Below are 21,115 nucleotides of genomic sequence, written 5' to 3'. Positions count from 1 at the left end.
GTGTGGAGAAAACTCTTGTTGAGGTCAGCATTGGAAAACTAATGATTATTTTTGTCATTAATCTGCAGATCATTCAGTGTATAAAACGCCTGAGGAAAAGAGATTTCCATGACAAGCTCAAGTACTAAACGCAGTTTGACCTTGGTACCTCAGCTGTACCAAATTTGTCATTGGTGAACCTCATTAGTCATTTAATCAGTTAATGTACAAAACTCTAGGAAAAGAGTTAGTCAGCCATCCTAAGCCCATCATTGGTACCAGACTTGGTACTAGAACAAACTCTGTACTCTTAAAGCTATCGAGTTCCAGGTACAAGTATTGATTGAAATATAAATGGTACCCAACCCTACTAGGAACCTATAAATGTTTCACATTTTTGCTTGAAGAATTATTCCAATAATATATCATGTTATCACATAATTGTTTCAGGTCTAGTAATTATCAACATGACAAACTTATTGACCTCATTTTAAACATTTAAGTTTGATTTTGTAGTGTAGTAAAAATCACTACTGTTTGACCTTGTAGGGCAAAGTAAGAACTGCAATTAATCCATGTCAAATAACAAAGAATGCCAGAAAATAAACAGAATAAGTTTAAATTGCTACAGACACATTTTGTATGTATTTTTAAGACATACCAACAAAATGAAACCGTGCTTTTTCATACTTTTAACATGGCAATCAACAGAAGAAAAAAAATCCCCTTCCGATCAGGCAGTGTGATGGACGCCCTGCCGACGTCATCACAAGGCGCTGTCCGCAGGTCCTTCCTGCGCCACCGTCGCTTAGCGTGTGTTCCACGGTCAGTCGACCTGTCTTGTCCTCGTCTCCCCACGTCTGTCAACATGTCCCGCTGCCTCTCGCTGGCTCGGTTCGCTCTCGGTTCCTCTCAGAGGGCCAACCCGCGGCTAGTGTCATGTGCAAGAGGGCTGAGCAGCCGAACTATCTCGCGGACTATCACTGGAGGTAAGCTGCTAGCCAGCTGTGTTAGCCTAGCCGGCTAGCTGACAACCACAAGATCATAGTCATGTAAACTGTGCTGCGGCTGATTGCTTCATATACCAGCCTGAAATTTAACACCACGGGCTGGTGTGTTAGTCCGGTAGCTCATTTAGAAACTGCATGACAGCTACAGGTGAATTTAAATCGATGTTTTGCTCACAAGACTCAGTTGTTACATCATTAAGTTGCATCAGACACTGTCAGAGTCGAGTGATTTTACCTTTCATGTATATATCCCATTATTATGATTTAATAACTGATTACAAGTTCATCACATTTCCTCACAAAAGTATGTGTTAATGTAGTAATCAGACAGGCTGAGTTGTGATACCACCTGTCTATTGACCACCATCTACCCAAAGTCTTCAAGCAGCAAGTTTAAGCAAATCAAATCCAAAATAAAGTGGCTCATATAAATCTGCAAACACTACTCATGACCATAAAGATGTCGAGAGAGTTGTTTGAATAGAATAGAATAATTTTATTGCCCAGTGGGAGCAGGAAATTTGTCTCTGGTCTCACCCAGGAGAAAACAAACACAAGCATGTCCACAGGATTAAAAACAAAAACAAGACACATCACATCAATAAAACAAAGATCTCTCTACTTTACAGCTGTCGGTGCATTCATACCCATAGTGATCAGCTTACACTCTCATATTTAAGTTTAATATAATTGGTTGACTACATAAATTGCATTTACGATGAACAAGCCCTTGTAGATCTTTTTCTTCGCCAGCTGTATTTGGTATCATGGCCCTTCAGGCAGCAGCTCAAACTCAGTGTAGATGAGGGTGTGGTTTGTCACATATGATGGACAGGGCTTTGCTGTAAAGATCATCTAGCTGCTTCTGTTGGAGGCCTGTTATCTTTCCTTCTGTCTTAACAATCCTATTTAGTTTGTCTGTATTTACTAAGGTCGTGTGCCCCTCAGAGAGGTTCTTGTTTAGTAAATCTTCCTGTAAGGCATCCAAACAGACAAAAAAGTCCCAGCTGACTCCTCCTGTCATCAGGCTTGCAGGCTGGACAGCAGCAGAGGTGGAGCAGTCGGCCCACAGTGTGGAGCTCCCGGCGGTCCTGCCTCGGCTTCAGCCAGCAGTCTTACTACAGCACGCAGGAGGCGGAGAAGGAGCCTGAGAAGGAGGCGGAGAAGGAGCCTGAAGAGGAGCCTCTGCACACCATCATCAGTGATACAGAGGCTGTACAAGGTGCTGTAACAGCTGCAGACATGATGGCACGTAGCTCATCATCATTTGGTAGATTTAAGATAATCTGAATGATGCTCCACCCTTCATCCACGCAGGCAGCTTCGCCAAACATGAATTTCAGGCTGAGACGAAGAAACTGCTGGACATCGTTGCCAGGTCCTTGTATTCAGAGAAAGAGGTATGAGGGTCCACAATTTACCTACACCAACATTTCAGTTTATTAACTCTCACTCTTAACCCTAACCCTACTTCGTCTTCAATCGGCTGATTTGCTGACTCTCCCTCTTCCTGCCAGGTGTTCATCAGGGAGCTGATCTCTAACGGCAGTGATGCTCTGGAAAAACTGCGCCACAAACTGATGACAGCAGGTGGTGAAACGGCTTCAATGGAGATCCACCTGCAGACCGATGCTGCCAAGGGCACCTTCACCATTCAGGTATACCCGTGACTGTGAAGTTGTGAGTTTTGTGTGTGTGTTTCGGCCTGATGTTGACTTTTGGTTAGAAATGCAACATTGTAGCCCTTTTCCACTGCAGGAACAAAGCATAATGTGTAACCTGTGTCATGGCTTCTGCTTTTGTTTCTGTTTTACTTTGCCTAATTTGGGGATGAGATTCTGGAGCACATTTTTGGCCCTGTTCAGGAGGTGATACTAAATGCACGATCCAAATATTGTCAGGGGTTGTAGGCAGTGCTGTGATTAGTCATTAAGAAGTACAACAAGTACAACAACAGTAATCAACGTTTTACTGCAGCCAACAACTACTTAAAAAAGAAGAATGATTCAGAAAATACTAAAATACTTGTTGGACAAAGGTTTCCAGGACCTGACTAGTATTAATGGGGGAGAGGAGGCCATTCAGAGGGAGCTGGAGTACAAAGTTAGGAAGTTTCAAATGTAACAAACCAGAGACCAATATCAGCATCGCCGGGTCATTTATTGTCCCACAGCCTTTTTTATTAGATGTATTTAAAATGTCCTGGGGCATCAAATACAGTGGAAACGCAATGAAAAACCAGGTTACTGCAGTGAAAAAGGGCTTCTCGTGAACTCTGGTTCCTTGGTGTTTTTGTGATAATCCGCCCCCTGGTGGATGAATATTAAACAACAACTATGATGATTTTTTTTGTTTGCTTGGATTCTCTGTACTTTAACAGGACACAGGAGTTGGGATGAACCAAGAGGAGCTGGTGGCCAACCTGGGGACTATCGCCCGCTCCGGTTCAAAGGTGACTGCATACTCCACTACTGTGTCCAATATCTACATATGTCACACATGTTTTTATAATGTCTGTCATAATAATCGTCTCTTCCCTCATCGCAGGCCTTTTTGGATGCCCTGCAGAACCAGGCAGAGGCCAGCAGCACCATCATCGGTCAGTTCGGAGTTGGATTCTACTCCGCCTTCATGGTGGCCGACCGTGTTGACGTCTACTCCCAGTCTGCCGAGCCTGGCGCACCCGGATACAAGTGGTCCTCAGACGGGTGAGAGGGAGAGATGGGGATGAGTCTTTTATTTCAACATCAAGAGTCCGAAAAAGCGAAATGTCCTCAGTGTGATCTCGTTCTACAGCAGAACAAAGAGTGCATACAATCATGATTGTCGTTATCTCCCACAGCTCTGGAGTGTTTGAGATCGCTGAAGCCACCGGTGTTCAACAGGGAACAAAGATCGTGCTGCACCTCAAGGACGACTGCAAGGAGTTTTCCGCCGAGGACAGAGTCAAAGGTAGACCTGCTGGAGCCGCTTCAGTGGCTGCAACTGTAACTGCAGTGATAAAACACATCAGAGCGTCGCTGCCTGCGATTACAAGCTGTTGTATCTCTTTCAGAGGTCGTAACAAAGTACAGCAACTTCGTCAGCTTCCCCATCTTCCTGAACGGACGGAGGCTCAACACTCTGCAGGTGAGCCTCTCAGATTCTATCGCTCACTCGGTCTTAATCTATACATACTTTGCATTTTCATATGTGCGATTTGCTGTTGTTCTTGTCTTTCTTAATTGCTGTTTGACCTCTTGTTTCCCATCAGGCCTTGTGGATGATGGATCCTAAAGAGATTAGTGACTGGCAGCACGAGGAGTTCTACCGCTACGTTGCCCAGTCCTATGACAGGCCCCGCTACATGCTGCACTACCGCGCCGACGCCCCGCTCAACATCCGGAGCATCTTTTATGTCCCTGAAACGGTGAGAAGCTCAGGTCCAAGTGATTCTGGTTTGGGCGTAGTGTGTTTTCATATGCACACACACCCAGTTTTAACACTTCAAAATCTATTTAAAGTGGAGTTTCACTGCTGAACCTGAGCCTCAAAACCTCACCAGCAAGATTACACTTCCACTTGTCTCTTGTATTTAACAACAAAGATCACGTTATGTAATTCTCTCCCTTAACTGAATAATTTTTAGTGGCTGTGAGTAAATCAAACGGGTAGTTATGTTTTCTTGAGGAGACTTTTTTTCGTCAACAGAAGCCGAGTATGTTTGACGTGAGCAGGGAGATGGGCTCCAGTGTGGCTCTGTACAGCAGGAAGGTCCTGATCCAGACCAAAGCCACCGACATTCTGCCCAAGTGGCTGCGCTTCCTCCGAGGTCCGCTGCTTGTTTTTACTCTGCTCTGATTTGATCAAATGAAGTAAGAAATGGTGTTTAAAATAGTGTATTTCTGCAGGTGTGGTGGACAGCGAGGACATTCCGCTTAATCTGAGCAGGGAGCTGCTGCAGGAGAGCGCCCTCATCAGGTATACGACCGCCAAAACCTAAATCTTTAGGCATACTTGCCCTCTCGGGTTTCTTCTTTTGCTCTAACAACGATCCACTGATTCATTTTTGCGCCATCTCCTTTGACTTCAGGAAGCTCCGTGACGTTTTGCAGCAGAGGGTAATCCGCTTCCTGTTGGACCAGAGCAAGAAGGAGCCGGAGAAGTACAGCAAGTTCTTTGAGGACTACAGCCTGTTCATGAGGGAGGGCATCGTCACCACGCAGGAACAAGACGTCAAGGTGACTTTTCTTGAAGGAAGACAAGCTACAAAAATAAGAACAAGAGAGTAAACGCTCAAAACTCGAAAGTGATGTCACCCCCCATGTTGTCTCTGTACAGGAGGATATTGCGAAACTGCTGAGGTACGAGTCCTCCGCTCTGCCGGCAGGACAGCAGACCAATCTGATGGAGTACTGCTCCCGCATGAAGGCCGGCACACGTAACATCTACTACCTGTGTGCCCCCAACCGCCATCTGGCAGAGCACTCGCCCTACTTTGAGGCCATGAAGCAGAAAGACATGGAGGTGAGACGGGCGTCGATGATGGAAACTAACGTGATAATCTTGCCTACATATGTACTGTACACGGCTCATGTGTGTCTCTCCAGGTGCTGTTCTGCTACGAGCAGTTCGATGAGCTGACCCTCCTCCACCTGCGGGAGTTTGACAAGAAGAAGATGATCTCCGTGGAGACCGACATCGTGGTGGATCACTACAAGGAGGAGAAGTTTGAGGACAGCAAGCCAGGTCTGCTTCTGCTTTCATATCTCCAGTTAAAACCTGAGCAGCGCAGCAGGACATCACTCACTGACATGTCTGTAGTCCTGACTCCTGTTTTATCTCCTCCTCTGCAGCCTCCGAGCGACTGACGCAGGAGCAGGCCGACGATCTGATGTCCTGGATGAAGAATGCTTTGGGTCCCCGAATCACCAACATAAAGGTAAAGACAAGACTTCAAATCATTCTGCAATTATTTTTTGAAATATAGTCTAATGATTCATGTTTACTGGCCTGATAAATGTCTCGAATGTAAATTTTCTTCTCATCTGGCCTCCAGCTGACTCCTCGTCTGGACACCCACCCAGCTATGATCACAGTGCTGGAGATGGGTGCTGCACGCCACTTCCTCCGCACCCAGCAGCTGGCCCGCACCGCCGAGGAGAGAGCTCAGATACTGCAGCCCACACTGGAGATCAATGCAGGGTAAGAGAGAGAGAGGGTTGTGTGATGGATTTTACTGGATGGAATTAATACTTAAAATCATTTACAAGTGTCCATGTTGTACCTTCCCCCCCCCCCCCCATCTGACAGACACGATCTGATCAAGAAGATGCATGCACTGAAGGACACAAACTCTGACCTGGCTGTACTGCTGCTGGAACAGGTACCATGGGTCACATTTTATTAATTTTAGTAAGAAGGCCTCACTGTTTTCTGATCTGCTTCTGTTTACTAAAAACTTCTTTAATCTCCTTTTGTCTCGTCAAAGTCTGGATGAGGTCATGTCATAATGTTTCTCTGTCAGAATCACGTAATGGCAATGCATTTATGTAAGCCTGAATGACATCCGTCAGCTCTCGTTCAGTTTTTATCAAAGGGTGTGTAGACTCCAGCAGCAAAACTTTACATTTTAAAAAGAATTTCAGCCCCTCAGAAGGCAGCAACCCTCCAGCCTCTCAGTCTTTTAATTTGAGAGTAGACATCTTCAGGAAGTCTTAAAGTAATTGCCAAAAGCGTAACATGACTGAAAACAGTATTTCAGTTAAAAAGGGAAACTCAGAGTAGCAAAAAGGTGACTCTGTTGTGGATATGCACCTTTTATGCTTTCATATATTCACAGGTGATTGCACCTTCCTTCAATATCAGCCTTAAAGTATTTGTGTCTGCTATTATTTAGGACTTGGTCATTGCTTAAGCACCAGCGCATTTCCAGTAATTTATGCCCACAAAAAAACATTCTGGGAAATAAATATGACTAATAATGATAATTAAATATCTTTTTCTGGCACCATGTGAGCAACTTTTCGTCAGATGTTATTCTCTTTTAAAGTAAAATGTCATTTGACTTTTTTATACATGTTTTTTTCTCTTATCTGTGTGTTTTTTTTTCTTCTTAGATCTACGACAACGCCATGATCACAGCAGGCCTCAACGACGATCCCCGACCGATGATTTCCCGCCTGAACAACCTGCTGACTCGAGCTCTGGAGAAGCACTGAGAGCTCCTCACAGACATGAACAGTGCAGACTGACATGGTTTTGATCACAGTGGCCTGAAGTGGACTACAAAAGTGGAGATTTCTGTAGAGAGCAACGGGCCTCATCTGAAGCCATTCAATCCCATCTCCTTTCCCCTCTGGAGTTCCTTATTCCCCCTCATGGAGAGCACATAAAAGCTCAGATGGAGCGAAGATGAACTGCTGGAAGCTTCTTTGTAAACACTTCTATGTCTTTATTACGCTCTGTGCTCAGCTGTGTTTCATATGGTGTTGATAAAGGAGGTTTTGATTGACTCGTGCTACAATAATAATCTTTAAGGCTCATTGTCGTCATCATGTGGATAATGTGGATGCAACCAACCACAAAGAATGTAGAGACAAAGAGGGAACGCTGGAAAAAGTATGATTTGTAGTTTGTCAGGCCAAAAATGTGGATTTCTAAAATCACATTTCAAAAACCCTCTTGAAATACCGTGTGAAAAACCAGCTGAAGATACATGGAGTTTTATTCTAAAGTATGCTTTAGAGCTTTGAAGTGATAAGAGACTCATGATGGTTTATTCAGACTAAAAGACGTCCACTTTCTGTTCGTTTTGTATGAGCCCTCCAAACGTTTTCATCTTTTTTCCCCCACTACAGTTATTATTTGTGTGATGTTTTTTTAAAGAGTCTGAATATCCGAGCCGTGGGTCAGAAGGAAAATAACATTTCACAATTTGTATTTTGTTGCTGCAAACGTAGCTTGTCGACCGCCAGTGGTCAAACGTGGATTCTCAACAGGTTTAATTTGTATTAAAATAGCAGTGAACCTAAAAGGCATCTAAAAATACTGTACAATTATTTATGGAGCTGTTGGTGTCCTGTGTGCATTATCAGTAAGGTCAATAAACAATCTCCTTGTGACAATTAAAAAGATGCAAAAACAGAGCTTCTTGAAAACACAATTTTACTGCATTTCAAAAAAACATGACATCTCTGTTGTTAGAGGCAATAAGATGAGGGAAGCCTCAACATCATGACGTCCTCCTCCAGTGTCCAGTCTGTCGCAGACTGAATTTTGACGGATGGATTGTCGAGTTCAAGTTGAAGTGATTCTCTGTGGTTTCTATGTTAGCGTCCCAGCGCTGTCAGTCCTTGTGAATCACATTTTGACCCGTCGCACCTCCTGCCCAGGCGTCCTCTCCTCTGTGAGCCATCCTGCTTCAGGTCTCACCTCCTGACCGTCCGTCAAGATCCACAAATCCCAGCAGGGTGTCAGGAGAGCTTGTCTATATTAGCTAGGAAACGCTGGGCCCACCATTCATCCAGATCTATGGGCACAAAGGCTGAAAACAGAAGAGATGAATTTTAAAGAATTAAAAGTCTGTGGCTGTAGAGAAACATTACTATTTTGCCATCGCTGTAGGACACAATAAACAAACATTTCAGACAAGAATATGCACAATTGTAAATAAATATATCATGTTTTTATTTAAAAAATCTATCGCTATTAGCTCAGCACACATTGAATAAGTTGTAACATGTCGAAATACATCCACGCTAAGAGGCAAGTCTTTTTTGACTGTTTTATTTTGACAGGTTTGACCGGAAGTATAATGGTATTGTGTCTGTCTTTGCACTCTGCAGCGGTGACCGGTGTATTCTCCATCATGACTCTTCACTGCCCTCTGGTGGTCACAGTGAGGAACTGCAACGCTTTTCTACATTCGCGGCTATCAAACTTGTTTTTAATATATTTGTTAAATTTAAAATGTCAAACTCATCAGTATGTTAACTACAAATAACAGCAGTTACAGTGGCTTTGATAATTTAATAATTAACAGCTGATAACTACAAGTTTAGTGTTGTGGAGAGCGTTGAACCTGCAAATAACGTTCACATCGACCACGTTAACTCCAAAGGCAGACATGTTAGCATGCTAACTAGCACCGTCCAAAAATCTCTCCATAAATATCACGTTTAACTGATTGTTGATATTAAAATGTGAAAACGCGGTGTGCCCTCTAGCGGTCAAAACGAGGAACTGCAGCATCTACATCTGTCAAGCTAACGTGCATTCAAACGTGACAGCATATAACCACTTCCGGTACACACTTTCAAAATAAGGTGGGCAAACTTATCCACAGAAATAAATCATAAAACAAAGATGTTTGATGTAAAAGTAATGTATTACTATTATTACTATTACTACTACTATTATTATAACTACTTTTATTACTACTTTTTCAACTACTACTCTTATTACTACTGTTATTATTATTATTATTATTTAGAATAACCTTTTTAAATCAATGACTGACTGACATTACCATTCCTGTACATAACTTACTACAAAGAAATACATTATTAATGAATAAATGGATGAATGAGTTTTCAGTCTGTTTTTTTAAAGCAAAGAAAAGAATGATTGATGATTGTCATGTTGGCTTAATGTTTGATTTTACTTCTTATCTGCATTTTCAAACAAAAACAACAACAACAACAACAATAATTAAAAAATAATAATAATACAAATCTCAACACTACAGACCACATGGAAACTCCCTCTTGATCGTCACCCATGCTTACCATGTATTGTGTGCTTTGTTTTTAACCTAAGCTGGCAAATTCCAATCACTTTAGTTGATTTGGCAGTGAAGTATACATCCTAAAGTAGTATTTCTAAATGTGTCACCAGAGTTGGCACATCTCATTTGGACTATGAGGAGAGACTGGCCTGTGACACCTGCGAGCTACCTTCCAGCTGGAAGGATCAGGAGCAGGTCCACTAATCCTTAGTTGGCTGGCTGTCATAAACCAATACAACTCAGTGTCCAGGTTACAGTAGTTGCAGGCCTGTGGACTGTCATCATTACAGACTAAACAACAAAAATGATAAAAATTCACCCGACTACAAACAGAAATCTAAGGAACATCTACGCCAAATCACATATCCAGTAAAACTTGAAGCTTACACTTCAAAACAGACATATTTTACATGTATATCTTGCCTAGTTCAGCCTTAAAATGCTAAAAGTAAAATGAATGCCATGAAGGCATGCTTTAGTAGGATGGAGTAGTGTGAGGAGGACTGTGGGAAGGAGGAGGAGCAGTACTCACTGTCCATGTGTGGGCTGGGAGTGGTGTCTTTATAGGGGACTGCTCCCTGGGCCTCCTCTGGCCTCTGCTCCTGCTGCTGCATCACCTCCTGCCAGGCTGAAAACACAACGACTCCGTCAGCACATCTACTACTCATACTTATAAGCATCTATAAAAAAGACCTAAAACAATTAAACAGGCTCTATGTAACAATTTGTAGCAATTCACATGTATTCATAATTTTTTATTGGCTTTGACTGTTGACTGTAACGTGACGTGAGAACTGAGATCTTCCGTCTCTCTCGGTTGCTGGATTTCTTTGTGGAGGACTCGGGTCGGATTTTCCGCGACAGTCCAGAGGATGTGACTTTATGCACGTTCTCGAGTGCACTGTTTTGAAAACCAATTTATCAATAAATCATTTTTGGTTCGTTTGAGATTTTATTTTCCTGATTTTTCTTGTCTTAATATTACAGTAAATTGAATATATTAGAGATTTGCAGAATAGAACTGCAACTATTAACTGATTGAACAAATAGTTATCACCTATTAAATCAATTGCTAACTACTTTAATAATAGATTACTCAGGCTGGGTAACATTTTAAGAAAAAAAAGAGTTAAAATTCTGATTCCAGCTTCTTAAATGTTGATTTTTTCAGGTTTCTTTACTCCTCTATGACAGTAAACTGAATACCTTTGGGTCATAGAAATAGCGAGATGTGTGTGCTTGTCATCTCAGGCTTTGGGAAACACTCAGTGACCATTTTCTGACCATTAATCAACAATGAAATGATCTTTAGTTGCACTCCTAGTGAGGACAAGAGAAAACATTTGAAGACAGTGCCTTGGGCTCTAGGAAATAGTAATCAGGGATGTTTTATAGACCATCATTCAGTTTATGTAATGATTAATATGGCTAAAGCGAGCAGCCCTAACTGTGTGCCTAATTTTGTTTCACAACACCTCTGATTAAAGGTGCAATACGTCAGAATTTTAGGTGAAAAACATTCAAAAATTAAATAAAATTATCAACAGAATGTGAAGAAATAACACATTATTGACGTTGTGACATCTGCTGTATGTACTGTGTTGCAAAGATATTTGGTGAAGTTAGCATGCTAACCAGCTAGCCACAGCCCATCCAGCTCCAAAGCTCCTTTGGTATTGTGAAGTGCAATTAGTGAGTCAAATATACTTATCTGACCTGGTTGTTTGACCCAGCACCGACAGGGTCAAACAAGCAAAGTCCACAAGGGCGACCGCTTCAGAGGCCTGCCTCTCCTGGCAAACGTCTGTATTTCAAATAATGCAGCATGTGGACGGCTCACACGTAGCCTGTGTGTGAGTGTGTGAGTGTGTGTGGACTGACTTTATCTGTGGTAGCTGCCTCCAGGCTGTGACTTTCAGAAAACTCTAATGGGTAAGCTTGTTTCTATCATGTTTGGAAGCATGTCAGGGGAGTATAAAAGAGACTGAATCAACCCTGAACAGAGAAGGCAGAGGGTGGGGGTGGGTGGGGGGTTGTCTTTGTGTCCTTGAGCACTCAACCACAAGGTCACTCAAGTTGTTTATGAGCCGCTGTGGCTGAGCTTCAATGCCGGCCAACTAACAGCGCACAGAAAGTAGAGAAGAGGGCCCGAGCGAGGCTGTGAATGTGGGTCACTGTGTGTGAGTTTCACCAACAGAGCCCCCCGTCCCGTCACAGGCTCTCTGGTGCCTCTTTTCTCAAAGCTCACGCTCTCTCTGGTGGCCGGCGAGGGCTAGACAAAGGCAAAAACGTGGGCGTGAGAGCACTTCTCTGCCAGGTGCCTATCACGGCTATCAGTGTCGGAGCAGCTGTGTGGGTGAGGCCTGGGAGGGGTGGAGGTTGTAGCTTCTAAATAAACTCTGGATAGTGAAACAATGTCATTCACAAAACAGCTGGCAGGGGGAGGCGATGGAAAGTCCTCTTGCATTCCCAGTCAGACCATCGGTTCATTCATTTCCTTACCCTCGTAGACAAATTTGACGTTTTCCTCGTGCGCCGGGGTGAAGATCTCCTCCTGCTGCTCGTCTGCGGGGAGAGCCGGGGCAGGGTTGTGGTACTTCTTACCGTTGAGGCGGTTGAAAACGATCTTGGGTGCAGGGAGGCTGATGGGTAGAAGAGGGAGAAACAACAAACTATCTGTCAAAATAATCCCAATATGACGGGGCTTTTTTTTTGTTTTTGTTTTTACCATATCGTGCAGCTCTACCAAGCAGGAAGTTTCTCAAAGTGTCTTTGGGCCTCAGCTCAGTGCAGGAGTCAGAGACTGCAACAGCTGAATGAAGGACCATGTGCCACCTCGCCTCCCCACAAGGTCACGGCTGCTTCGAAGGCGTGAAAACAGCCCAGCAGGCGGCCTCAACAAAACCGTTAAGGTCTGCATTGTTGGGCAAACTAACGCTGCCTGTCTCGAGCTGATGACGTCCACTCATGCCATACACTGACACACAACACAATCAATCTGAAGAGAGTCTGATTTCTGCAAGAATTAGCCTTAGTTCTGACTCTCAGTAGTAGAAGTAGTAGTAGTGTGAGGGGTCTGTGGGGATTTATCATTCTCTCCCCAAAAGCTGCACTTACTCAGGCATACTCCAGGACGTCTGTTTGTGCTTGAAGTCGTTTATTTTGTTGTCAAGCTGCTGAGTTGGCCCTAGAAATAAGAAATAAGAGGAAAATCATTTTACTTTTTAATTTTAAATTTAAAAAACAACAAGATGAATGCCTGCTGTGATCTCTGAGAGTGTGTCTGAAAGTGTGTATTCTCACCTGTCCGCCTCTGGGTGACCAGTTTGCTGGGACCTTTTGTAATTGTGTACATCCTGCAGCAGGAGAAGTCACCTGCGAACTTTATTTGGAAGTTTGGCACTTTGAAGTGACGAGAGAGGTGGAGGAGCAGGCCCACTCGGCGAAGGCGCTTCAGGTTCGACACATTCCGACAAATCTGACGATGTATGGAGAAAAAAGTAAGATGTATCGGTCGTTTTCGCAGCTGATCGGGCTGGATTTCACTCGCACGGTCGAGTCCAGATCCAGCTTGTTGGGTAACCTCTCACAGATCACAGAGCAGCACCGTGCGCCGCGCTCCTCCTCTCCGCGTAAAGCCAGCAGCCGGGGCGCATCTCCTCCGGAGAACCTTCTCACCGTCCCGAGAGTCCACCAGTTAACGTAAGTCACTTTGGTGCTGAGGTGTCCTGCGCTGCCACAATGTCACATAACCTGTTAAAGCGGCTGTCATTCATAACACACTGTGCGCACGCCGTCAGAGCGCAGCGCTGCTCGACGTCCCAACACGCCTCCCTGTGCGCTTTAAAGAGACAGTGTCCCAGACTGGAGCGAGTGTTCACCACAGGGGGGGACTCACATCCACACAGTGTCAATCACACGTCTTTCTGCCATGATAATTATAATCATCTTATAAAAATAAGGTCGCATTTTATTTAAGAGTAAACTAATAAGACGTATTTTATGTCAAATCAGGCAAAAACTGGAAATAATATGTTGTTTAATAGACAATAAAAACAAAGCTGTACCCTAAGTGAACTAATATATGATGTAACAAGCTGAAAAACTAGAAATAAGAGTAAACAAACAGTTAAACCATCCACCTATATCATGCTGTAAATAGAAACTGCATTACATACCTCATTAGAGCTGAAATATACTGTACTTAGACACTATTATACTGAATTATACTCTGATTAGTAGTTAAATAGCACAGCCTTATACACTATGACACTCTTTTACAAGATCATCTGAGCAGAAATCAAATGTAATGTCAAATCAGATCCAGAATGTATTAATGAGATGCTGTTAGACTCTTACCACCAACACACAGGCTGTAATTTGACAAACGTAGAGACATATCAATAATGGTCAGACAAAGAACAGAGCTCGGAGGACGATGCATTTATTTGGGCTTTATTTGACACAGTTTCACTTTATTACATGGATATTTGTTGCTAATTACAAGAAAGCTGGACTGTAACAACAGGTAGGAAGTAAAGATGGTTTTTACGTTATTTTGCAGTACAGTTTTCTTGTAATGTGTCGCTGATCAACCTCTGAGAAAGTCTAACAAGGTGCTCACAAGGAAGCATGAAGCTCTGTACCTACAAACTCCACAGAGAACATCCAGGCTACGAGAGACTACCATGTTGTTTGACTTTATTTCACAGTACAGTTTTATTGTAACTAGCAACAAATTATCCTTTTAATTAAAGTTTTGTTCACCATTATTTCTAAAAATCAAACTTGTTGCATCTTATTAGTTAACTTAGGGTACAACTGTGGTTTTTATTTTCTAATAAAGAACATATTATATCTAGTTTTTGCCTAATTTTACACTTTTTACGTCTTATTAGTGTACTCTAAAATAAAGTGCAACCTAAAATAATAGGGTCATGACCTATTTGACCTTCTCTCTACATTTCAACTGTGAATTTATGCAATGGGGGTCTTTTGTCTGCTCCTCCACGTGGCCCCTATCCACCCAACGTCCCTGTGTTTACAGCACACACAGGTGAGGTCAGGTGCACAATGCAATCACATGCACGCAGGCATGTTTATATCGCAACTCAAGCTTTACTATATACTAACAGGGAGTGTGCAAAGAGAAGACACAACAGGTGAAAATACCAGTTACTTTTTAAGATTTTGAGCTTTTTTTGTTTTAATTACAATGTTTTCTTTTAGACTTGTGGTGCCACGATGTACCGATATTGTCGATAACCATGATATTAAAAAATATCTTGTAAATCTGTTATCTGTTCATTTGTTTGTCCACGATGATCATGTAGTGAAAATCTGATATTGTGACGGCCTTATTTCTCACTAGTGGAAAGAAAACGTCCAAAATGCATGTGTAGGTGTTCCTGTTGGTTAAGATTTCTGTTCTAGAGACGTATCATATCATTTCATATTAAATTAGACGGACTCATTTGCACATTTAAACGTAAAATATCAGAAAACTTTGCTTCAAAATGTATGGATATAATATCTTAAAAGGCCATTTTCACAAAATGAGATTTTCTTCTTGTACTCTGATGCAGAAATCTCCACTTCAGAAACACTTACAAACACCAAACTTTCCAGTTTTATTCGTATCTATATTCTGAAGGTTTTAACAGAGGGGTGTGTTCATATATCATTCATAGCCTGATTTATATAACATTTATTCCTAGAAGCATAGTGAAAGCTGATTATCTTAAGGCTTTTGGCAGCCAAACTTTGACTCTACTATGTGAACAAAATGAAGCAAAAATTTTGGACCTGGAAGAGTTCTGTTCTGGAAAAATGTATGCATTTTAACCAGATAACACATCATTTCCATATTTAAACATAAAATATCAGAAAACTTGTAATACAAAAAACAATTGTCTTAATGTCAGTGATAAAGTGGGGATGTTTCAAGGTGATATCTATTAGTTAAACCTGTAGTGTCGTCCCTTTAAAAAACAGAAATCAGTACAAAAACTCTCACGAATACGTTTAAAAAAAATTTATTAATTCAGGGTTTCCCACTTAAAAGGCTTGTTGACTTACATCAGTTTTGCAAACTGTATTTTTACATTCTAAAGACTTATTTCAGGCCATTTTGATAGTTTGGCTCCTTTTATGTTTAACAACTACAGGGAATGAAAGAAAAGAGATGCAAGACAAACTTTCTTTAACTTTAAATAAGACATAGTTGTCTTCTTAAGGGTCATCTCGATATTCTTCAGTCACTTATCTTTAAATATGACCAGGCAAAACAATCTAGTGAAATTAAAATTAGCACTTCTCTCTCAGAGTTATTTTTTCCAGAAGTCTGGAAAATGATTTGAGCAGCATTATTCCATTACAGTATGTGAGGAGACAACATGGACAGAAAAATATAACTGAAGAGTTTAATTATTTTACTTTTCTGGTATCTAGTCAAACATTTCTCAGGTGGATTGGAATTTGGATTCAAGACGTCGACATTTCTTACAATTCTGGCTACAACAAAACAAAAAGTTATTCTCCGATGATTCATAACAAGGGTATTCAAGAAGAATATGGACTCATCTTGGCCTTGAACAACGCACGCTGAACACTCAGGTTCACTGGTGCATTCGCTTTCCCTCGAGGATACAATCAGATCTTATGATCTTACAGTTTAATGTCTCAAAATCTACATTTTTGCACTTGAATGACAGAAGGCAATTTGCTCCACAATCATGCATCATCGTGTCAAGTTGTAGAATATTACCAAGAGAGCTTCTGGGGTTCATTATTGAATAAATATCATAGCAGGCATTGATATGCTGCCGGTACGCCTAATGTTGCAGCTATACACACTGATGTCTCTTTAAAGGTGCATCCAAGCCTCTGAAAGATCAGCACAGAAGGTAGAAAAGACCTTTAAGGTAGCGTAATCCTAATCCCCGGTCCAGGAGAGTTGGATGTATTGCTGCTGGTGGTAGGATAAGGACATGGAAGTTTACAGTCGAGTCTTCAAGGGACATTACCTGTATGCCAGCTACAGGTAACTCTGTTATCTAACCTCTACAGTAAATCATACATGTGATTCTATAAAGCTTTAGTTGTTTGACTACAGAGCTAGTTAGCACCAGATTTCTAGCTTCCCCCCGCGTAATTATTAACTTTATCGACATATTTCAGTATGTTATGTTATTTGAAAGGAGAAGGAACTGGGAAAAGTAGTAATAATAATGTAGTCTAACCTCTAACATGTTCATAAAGAAGCTGTAAAATATTATCTTATGTGTCATTCAGTAATGAGAATCACAGTCCTCCAGCAGACTGTCGGTGATGTAGCCGATCTTCAGCAGGTTTTGGTAGTAGTCTTTCTCCACAGCGGTGTTAACAGTCCAGCCCACCACCTCCACGCCGCGCTCCGCCCAGAACTGAACATAGTCCCTGAGTGGAAGGAGGAAGGAGGAAGAAAAAATACAGTGAAGCTCAGTCGGTAAGTAACAAGACCCACAGCAAGACAGACAGTTTTGGTTACAAAACTATGCATTTAAAACAGTGAAACAGTGTCAACTTTGAATCACATCAGAATCCTTTTGAATCTCTTATTCAGTCTTTAAGTTCCCATGAAGAAAAATTACAAAAAATATTTGTAATTTCCTGGAAAATGATCAAATAAATGTTAATGATCTCTTTAACCCTGTAAATTACACACAGCTTTGCAGCCGTGCATTGTAATGATACAACTGACTGAATTTCACCTACAGTGAGATGAAGTCTTTCTGCACGAGGATGGCAGAGACTCCGCAGAGCTTCCACAGTATGTGGTGGTGGGCCCAGTCCAACAAGACGTCCAGAACTGACGTCCACATCTGACCCCACGTCGACAGGGTACGAGGCGTGCCGTCGCCAAAGCGGCTCAGCCTCCAGGGCCGGTGTATGAGAGCCGTGACCACGTTGGGGTCAGTCTGACGCATCTGTGGACCACACAACAGAGTACTGTCAGAGTAAGGAGGCAGTTCTGACATATCAAGTCATATTTAATCACTCTTTTTTGTTACCTTGTAGATGACTTTGGGTTCAAAGGAGGAAACAATGCTGGAATTGTAAAGGACAGGAAACTTCTTATACATCTGATGAAGCACCGATGCAGCCTGGAAAACAGGAAAACTCTTTAACATATTTCATGAAAACAGCAGAATTATTTGACTATAGGATGACAAACCATTTTTTATTAAAATGATTAATTACTTTAGAGCCTTCTAGAAGGTAGGTCAAAAAGAGCTATGGCATTGAGCATGTCTGTTACCAAGGACTGAAACTACCAAATTTATATAATGCGTGCTGTGATTGGCTTTGAATGACAATCTGTAGTTGATCTGTAGTTCAGTATATTCAGTACCTTATCAGGTTGATCTTTGACGTCAAAGAAGATGGTTAGCTGGTGTCTGATACATTCCTCCACCGCCTCCTGCAGAGTCGGGACCTTCTCTCCACTGAACTTGTCCCTGCAGATGAAGGAAACTTAACTTTAACTTACTTTGACTTTAACATAAATAAATTTAACTTTCCACCACTGAAATCTGGTGAGGACAAACTGAAGTGACATTTTTAAATAAATAGGATGATGAGAGATGATGTGAAAGATGGTCAAAAACTTTGAATTGTGACACTCATGAGTGTTTGACTGGGAGCATACTTCAGCCTGTGACGAACAGCAGCATCCAGCCTCTTAAGTTGGACAAACTGCACTTTGCTAACTGGTCCTGAGCCGTTGGTGGTGCGGTCCAGAGTCTCATCATGCATCAGTACGGGGACGCCATCGGCTGTGAAACTGAGGTCCAGCTCCACTCCAGTCGCCCCGTTCCTACTGGCCTGGAGCAGGAGAAGACAAGACATCAGCTTTCTCTGCAAAACGGAAATTTACTGACAGGCAGAAAAATGTTTTTGGCTTGAGGTGTTTGAACAACAGGAGAAAATGAGCCCACGTAAATGAGAGAGTGCGACACAGTGAGTCAGAGCTACTATTTAACAGAGAGGAGATACTTCAGTCTCCATGTCTGTGGGCGGTGTGTATGTTGTCCACACTGCAGACACATGCAAAGCAAGCACTCTATGTGTTAACATGAAAGATGAAGAGGGTAGAGACAGTCAGTGCATTAAAATGGGGCAGACTTTAAGTCGTTTCTAGGACACACAGAAGTTAACAGACTAAAAGTGCAATTTGGCGCACCCCACAGTTTCTGAGTGCAACACCACTGTAGTGAATACAAACCCCAGGTCTGTAACAGTTTGTCAGATGTCAGAACAATGTTATGTGTTGAAAACTTGTATCTTGAAGTTAACATGTATGCAACGCTGTGATCCTACCCTCTCACTGAAGTTACATAGTGCAGGAACAAGTGGCTGAGACAGAGACACCATTCACCCTGTTACAAAACACTGTACCATCAACATGATTCTGGAGATGTTATTTAAAACAATAAAAGTCAAAATTCTGTGATTCCAGCATTTTATATGTGAATAATAACTGTTAACTTGATATGTTTGGGTTGTGGACAAAATAAGAGGATTTTAACTAAATCCTAAATTTTAGTAACCAATTAGAAACCCATCCACATGTGAAGGACATGGAAAATATCAGAAGGACTTTTAGTGCACATGATGATGCATGAGGGACAGTTATGAGACAGTACAGGCACTGCTGACTCAGCAGCTTCAGTGTGTGAAAAATAGAAACAGTGATAGGAAAGAAAGGATTTACACGTCTGTGAGCGATCAGACATAATCATGAAACTATAAAACTAGAAATAGTTCATTTTCAAGGCCCAAGAGAACAATGAACCTCTGATCTGATTCAAATCTAACCGGCCACAATAGAGGCTGTGGTGCTCTGCTTACACTGCAAAATAACTGGGATGTCACGACATACAAAGGTTCAGCAATAAACTATCAATAGACTTATTATCACAGGAAACCCTGCATGAAATTACCCAAATGTTCCTTTAAGAGCTGTTTTGCACCATTTAAAAAAAAAAATGTGGGTCTTATATATCTGTAGCATACATCTCTATATAGGACAGCACTTTAGCTCTGCATTACATCTGGTACAGTATATGTGATGATGTCTGCATGTCACCTCTCTGATCGCTGCCAGTGTGTTCTCCGGAGCGTCGTGGCCTCCCCCGCGGTGCGCCACCACCGGCACGCCGTCTGATGGAGCCCTGGGCCGGAGGACGCGGCCGGCCTGCTCCGCGGGCACCGGAGGAAAGCGGAACATCACCATGAAGACGTAGAGGAATGCGGTGAGCAGGGAGGCCGCCGTGGCGCTCCTCGTCCCCAACATCACCAGCAGAAACACCGCCGAGAAATACACCACCTCATCCCCGATCTGCAGCATGGTGAGCGGAGGATATGTGTGTCACGATCGGACCCGAGGAGGAGAGAGTCGTGGTTTAGAGAGATGCCATGGATGGAGCTCTGCTGTCAGCGCTCAGGTGCTACATGGTGGAGGATCAGATCAGCAGCAGCAGTTTCACTTGGTGATGTACAGAGGATGGATGGGAGGAAGGAGAGGTAGCGTCAGATCAGTGTATGGAAGCTCATTCATGCCATAAAAGAAATAGAAAAAAGAAAGAAAGAACATGTACAATGGTACATCAAAATTATGAGATAGAGTCGAAATTATGAGAAAAAGAATTATGAGATAAATAAGTGAAAATTATGAGACAATAAAGTCGAAATTTGGATATAGAAAGTCGACATTATGTCAGAAATGTAATAAATATTACATAAAATCTGAGATAAAAGTCAAAATTATGAGCTAAAAAGTCAAAGTTATGAGATCCAAAGTTGAAATTTTAATAGAAAGTCAAAATTATAAGATAAAAAAATCAAAATTCTGAGATGAAAAAACACAATTCTGAGATGAAAGTCAAAATTATGAAATGAAAAGTCAAAATTATGAGATAAAAGTCAAAATCTTGAGAAAGAAAGTCGACATTATGAAATCAATAGTCAAAGTCATGAGATCAAAAGTTGAAATCTTGAGAAAGACGACATTGGCAGTAAAATGGTTAAATAAAAAGTCAAAATTTTGAGAAAGAAAGTCGACATTATGAGATCAAAAGTAAAAGTTATGAGATAAAGAGTCAAAATTATGAGATGGAAAGTACAAAAATTAACTAATTATTTCGATCTCATTATCATGACTTACCATGGGAATATCTTTTTCTCTTTTTTTTCTTTAAGTGGCAGAAATGGGCTTCGACAGCCTCCGAATAATTAAAATCATCCAGTCAGAACATTCAAAATTAAAAACAACAAATCTCCTACATATTGCCAGGTGTTTAAATACAGCCTGTAGATG

General features: G+C 41.8%; 3 protein-coding genes across 3 annotated transcripts; 1 reads left to right on the top strand and 2 right to left on the bottom strand.

Annotated features, from left to right (window-relative positions):
- Positions 1 to 761: 761 nt before the first annotated feature.
- trap1 (TNF receptor-associated protein 1) lies at positions 762 to 8,116 on the top strand. The gene is made up of 18 exons (XM_073494022.1): positions 762 to 968; positions 2,017 to 2,211; positions 2,307 to 2,389; positions 2,507 to 2,647; positions 3,370 to 3,441; positions 3,537 to 3,697; positions 3,832 to 3,941; positions 4,045 to 4,118; positions 4,243 to 4,398; positions 4,680 to 4,800; positions 4,880 to 4,949; positions 5,062 to 5,209; positions 5,310 to 5,495; positions 5,579 to 5,717; positions 5,825 to 5,910; positions 6,028 to 6,173; positions 6,282 to 6,354; positions 7,088 to 8,116. The coding sequence occupies exons 1-18, from the start codon at positions 848 to 850 to the stop codon at positions 7,187 to 7,189; spliced, it is 2,184 nt and encodes a 727-aa protein (XP_073350123.1). The 5' UTR covers positions 762 to 847; the 3' UTR covers positions 7,190 to 8,116.
- A 2-nt stretch (positions 8,117 to 8,118) lies between these two features.
- LOC141019178 (MAPK regulated corepressor interacting protein 2-like) lies at positions 8,119 to 13,537 on the bottom strand. The gene is made up of 5 exons (XM_073494023.1): positions 13,060 to 13,537; positions 12,874 to 12,943; positions 12,259 to 12,398; positions 10,289 to 10,384; positions 8,119 to 8,514 (listed from the first exon to the last, which is right to left on the bottom strand). The coding sequence occupies exons 1-5, from the start codon at positions 13,109 to 13,111 to the stop codon at positions 8,444 to 8,446; spliced, it is 429 nt and encodes a 142-aa protein (XP_073350124.1). The 5' UTR covers positions 13,112 to 13,537; the 3' UTR covers positions 8,119 to 8,443.
- Positions 13,538 to 17,045: 3,508 nt separating this feature from the next.
- Positions 17,046 to 20,146, bottom strand: LOC141020038 (glycerophosphodiester phosphodiesterase 1-like). Its single transcript, XM_073495076.1, has 6 exons — positions 19,886 to 20,146; positions 18,446 to 18,621; positions 18,149 to 18,254; positions 17,808 to 17,900; positions 17,512 to 17,723; positions 17,046 to 17,193 (listed from the first exon to the last, which is right to left on the bottom strand). Exons 1-6 carry the CDS (start codon positions 20,144 to 20,146, stop codon positions 17,046 to 17,048), a joined length of 996 nt encoding a protein of 331 aa, XP_073351177.1.
- Between the last annotated feature and the right edge of the window lie 969 nt (positions 20,147 to 21,115).

Source organism: Pagrus major, chromosome 23 (genome assembly GCF_040436345.1).
Source record: "Pagrus major chromosome 23, Pma_NU_1.0".
Lineage (NCBI taxonomy): Eukaryota > Metazoa > Chordata > Actinopteri > Spariformes > Sparidae > Pagrus > Pagrus major.
The sequence above is the reverse complement of the archived record's forward strand: the minus strand, read 5'-3'. Positions and strand labels throughout refer to the sequence as shown.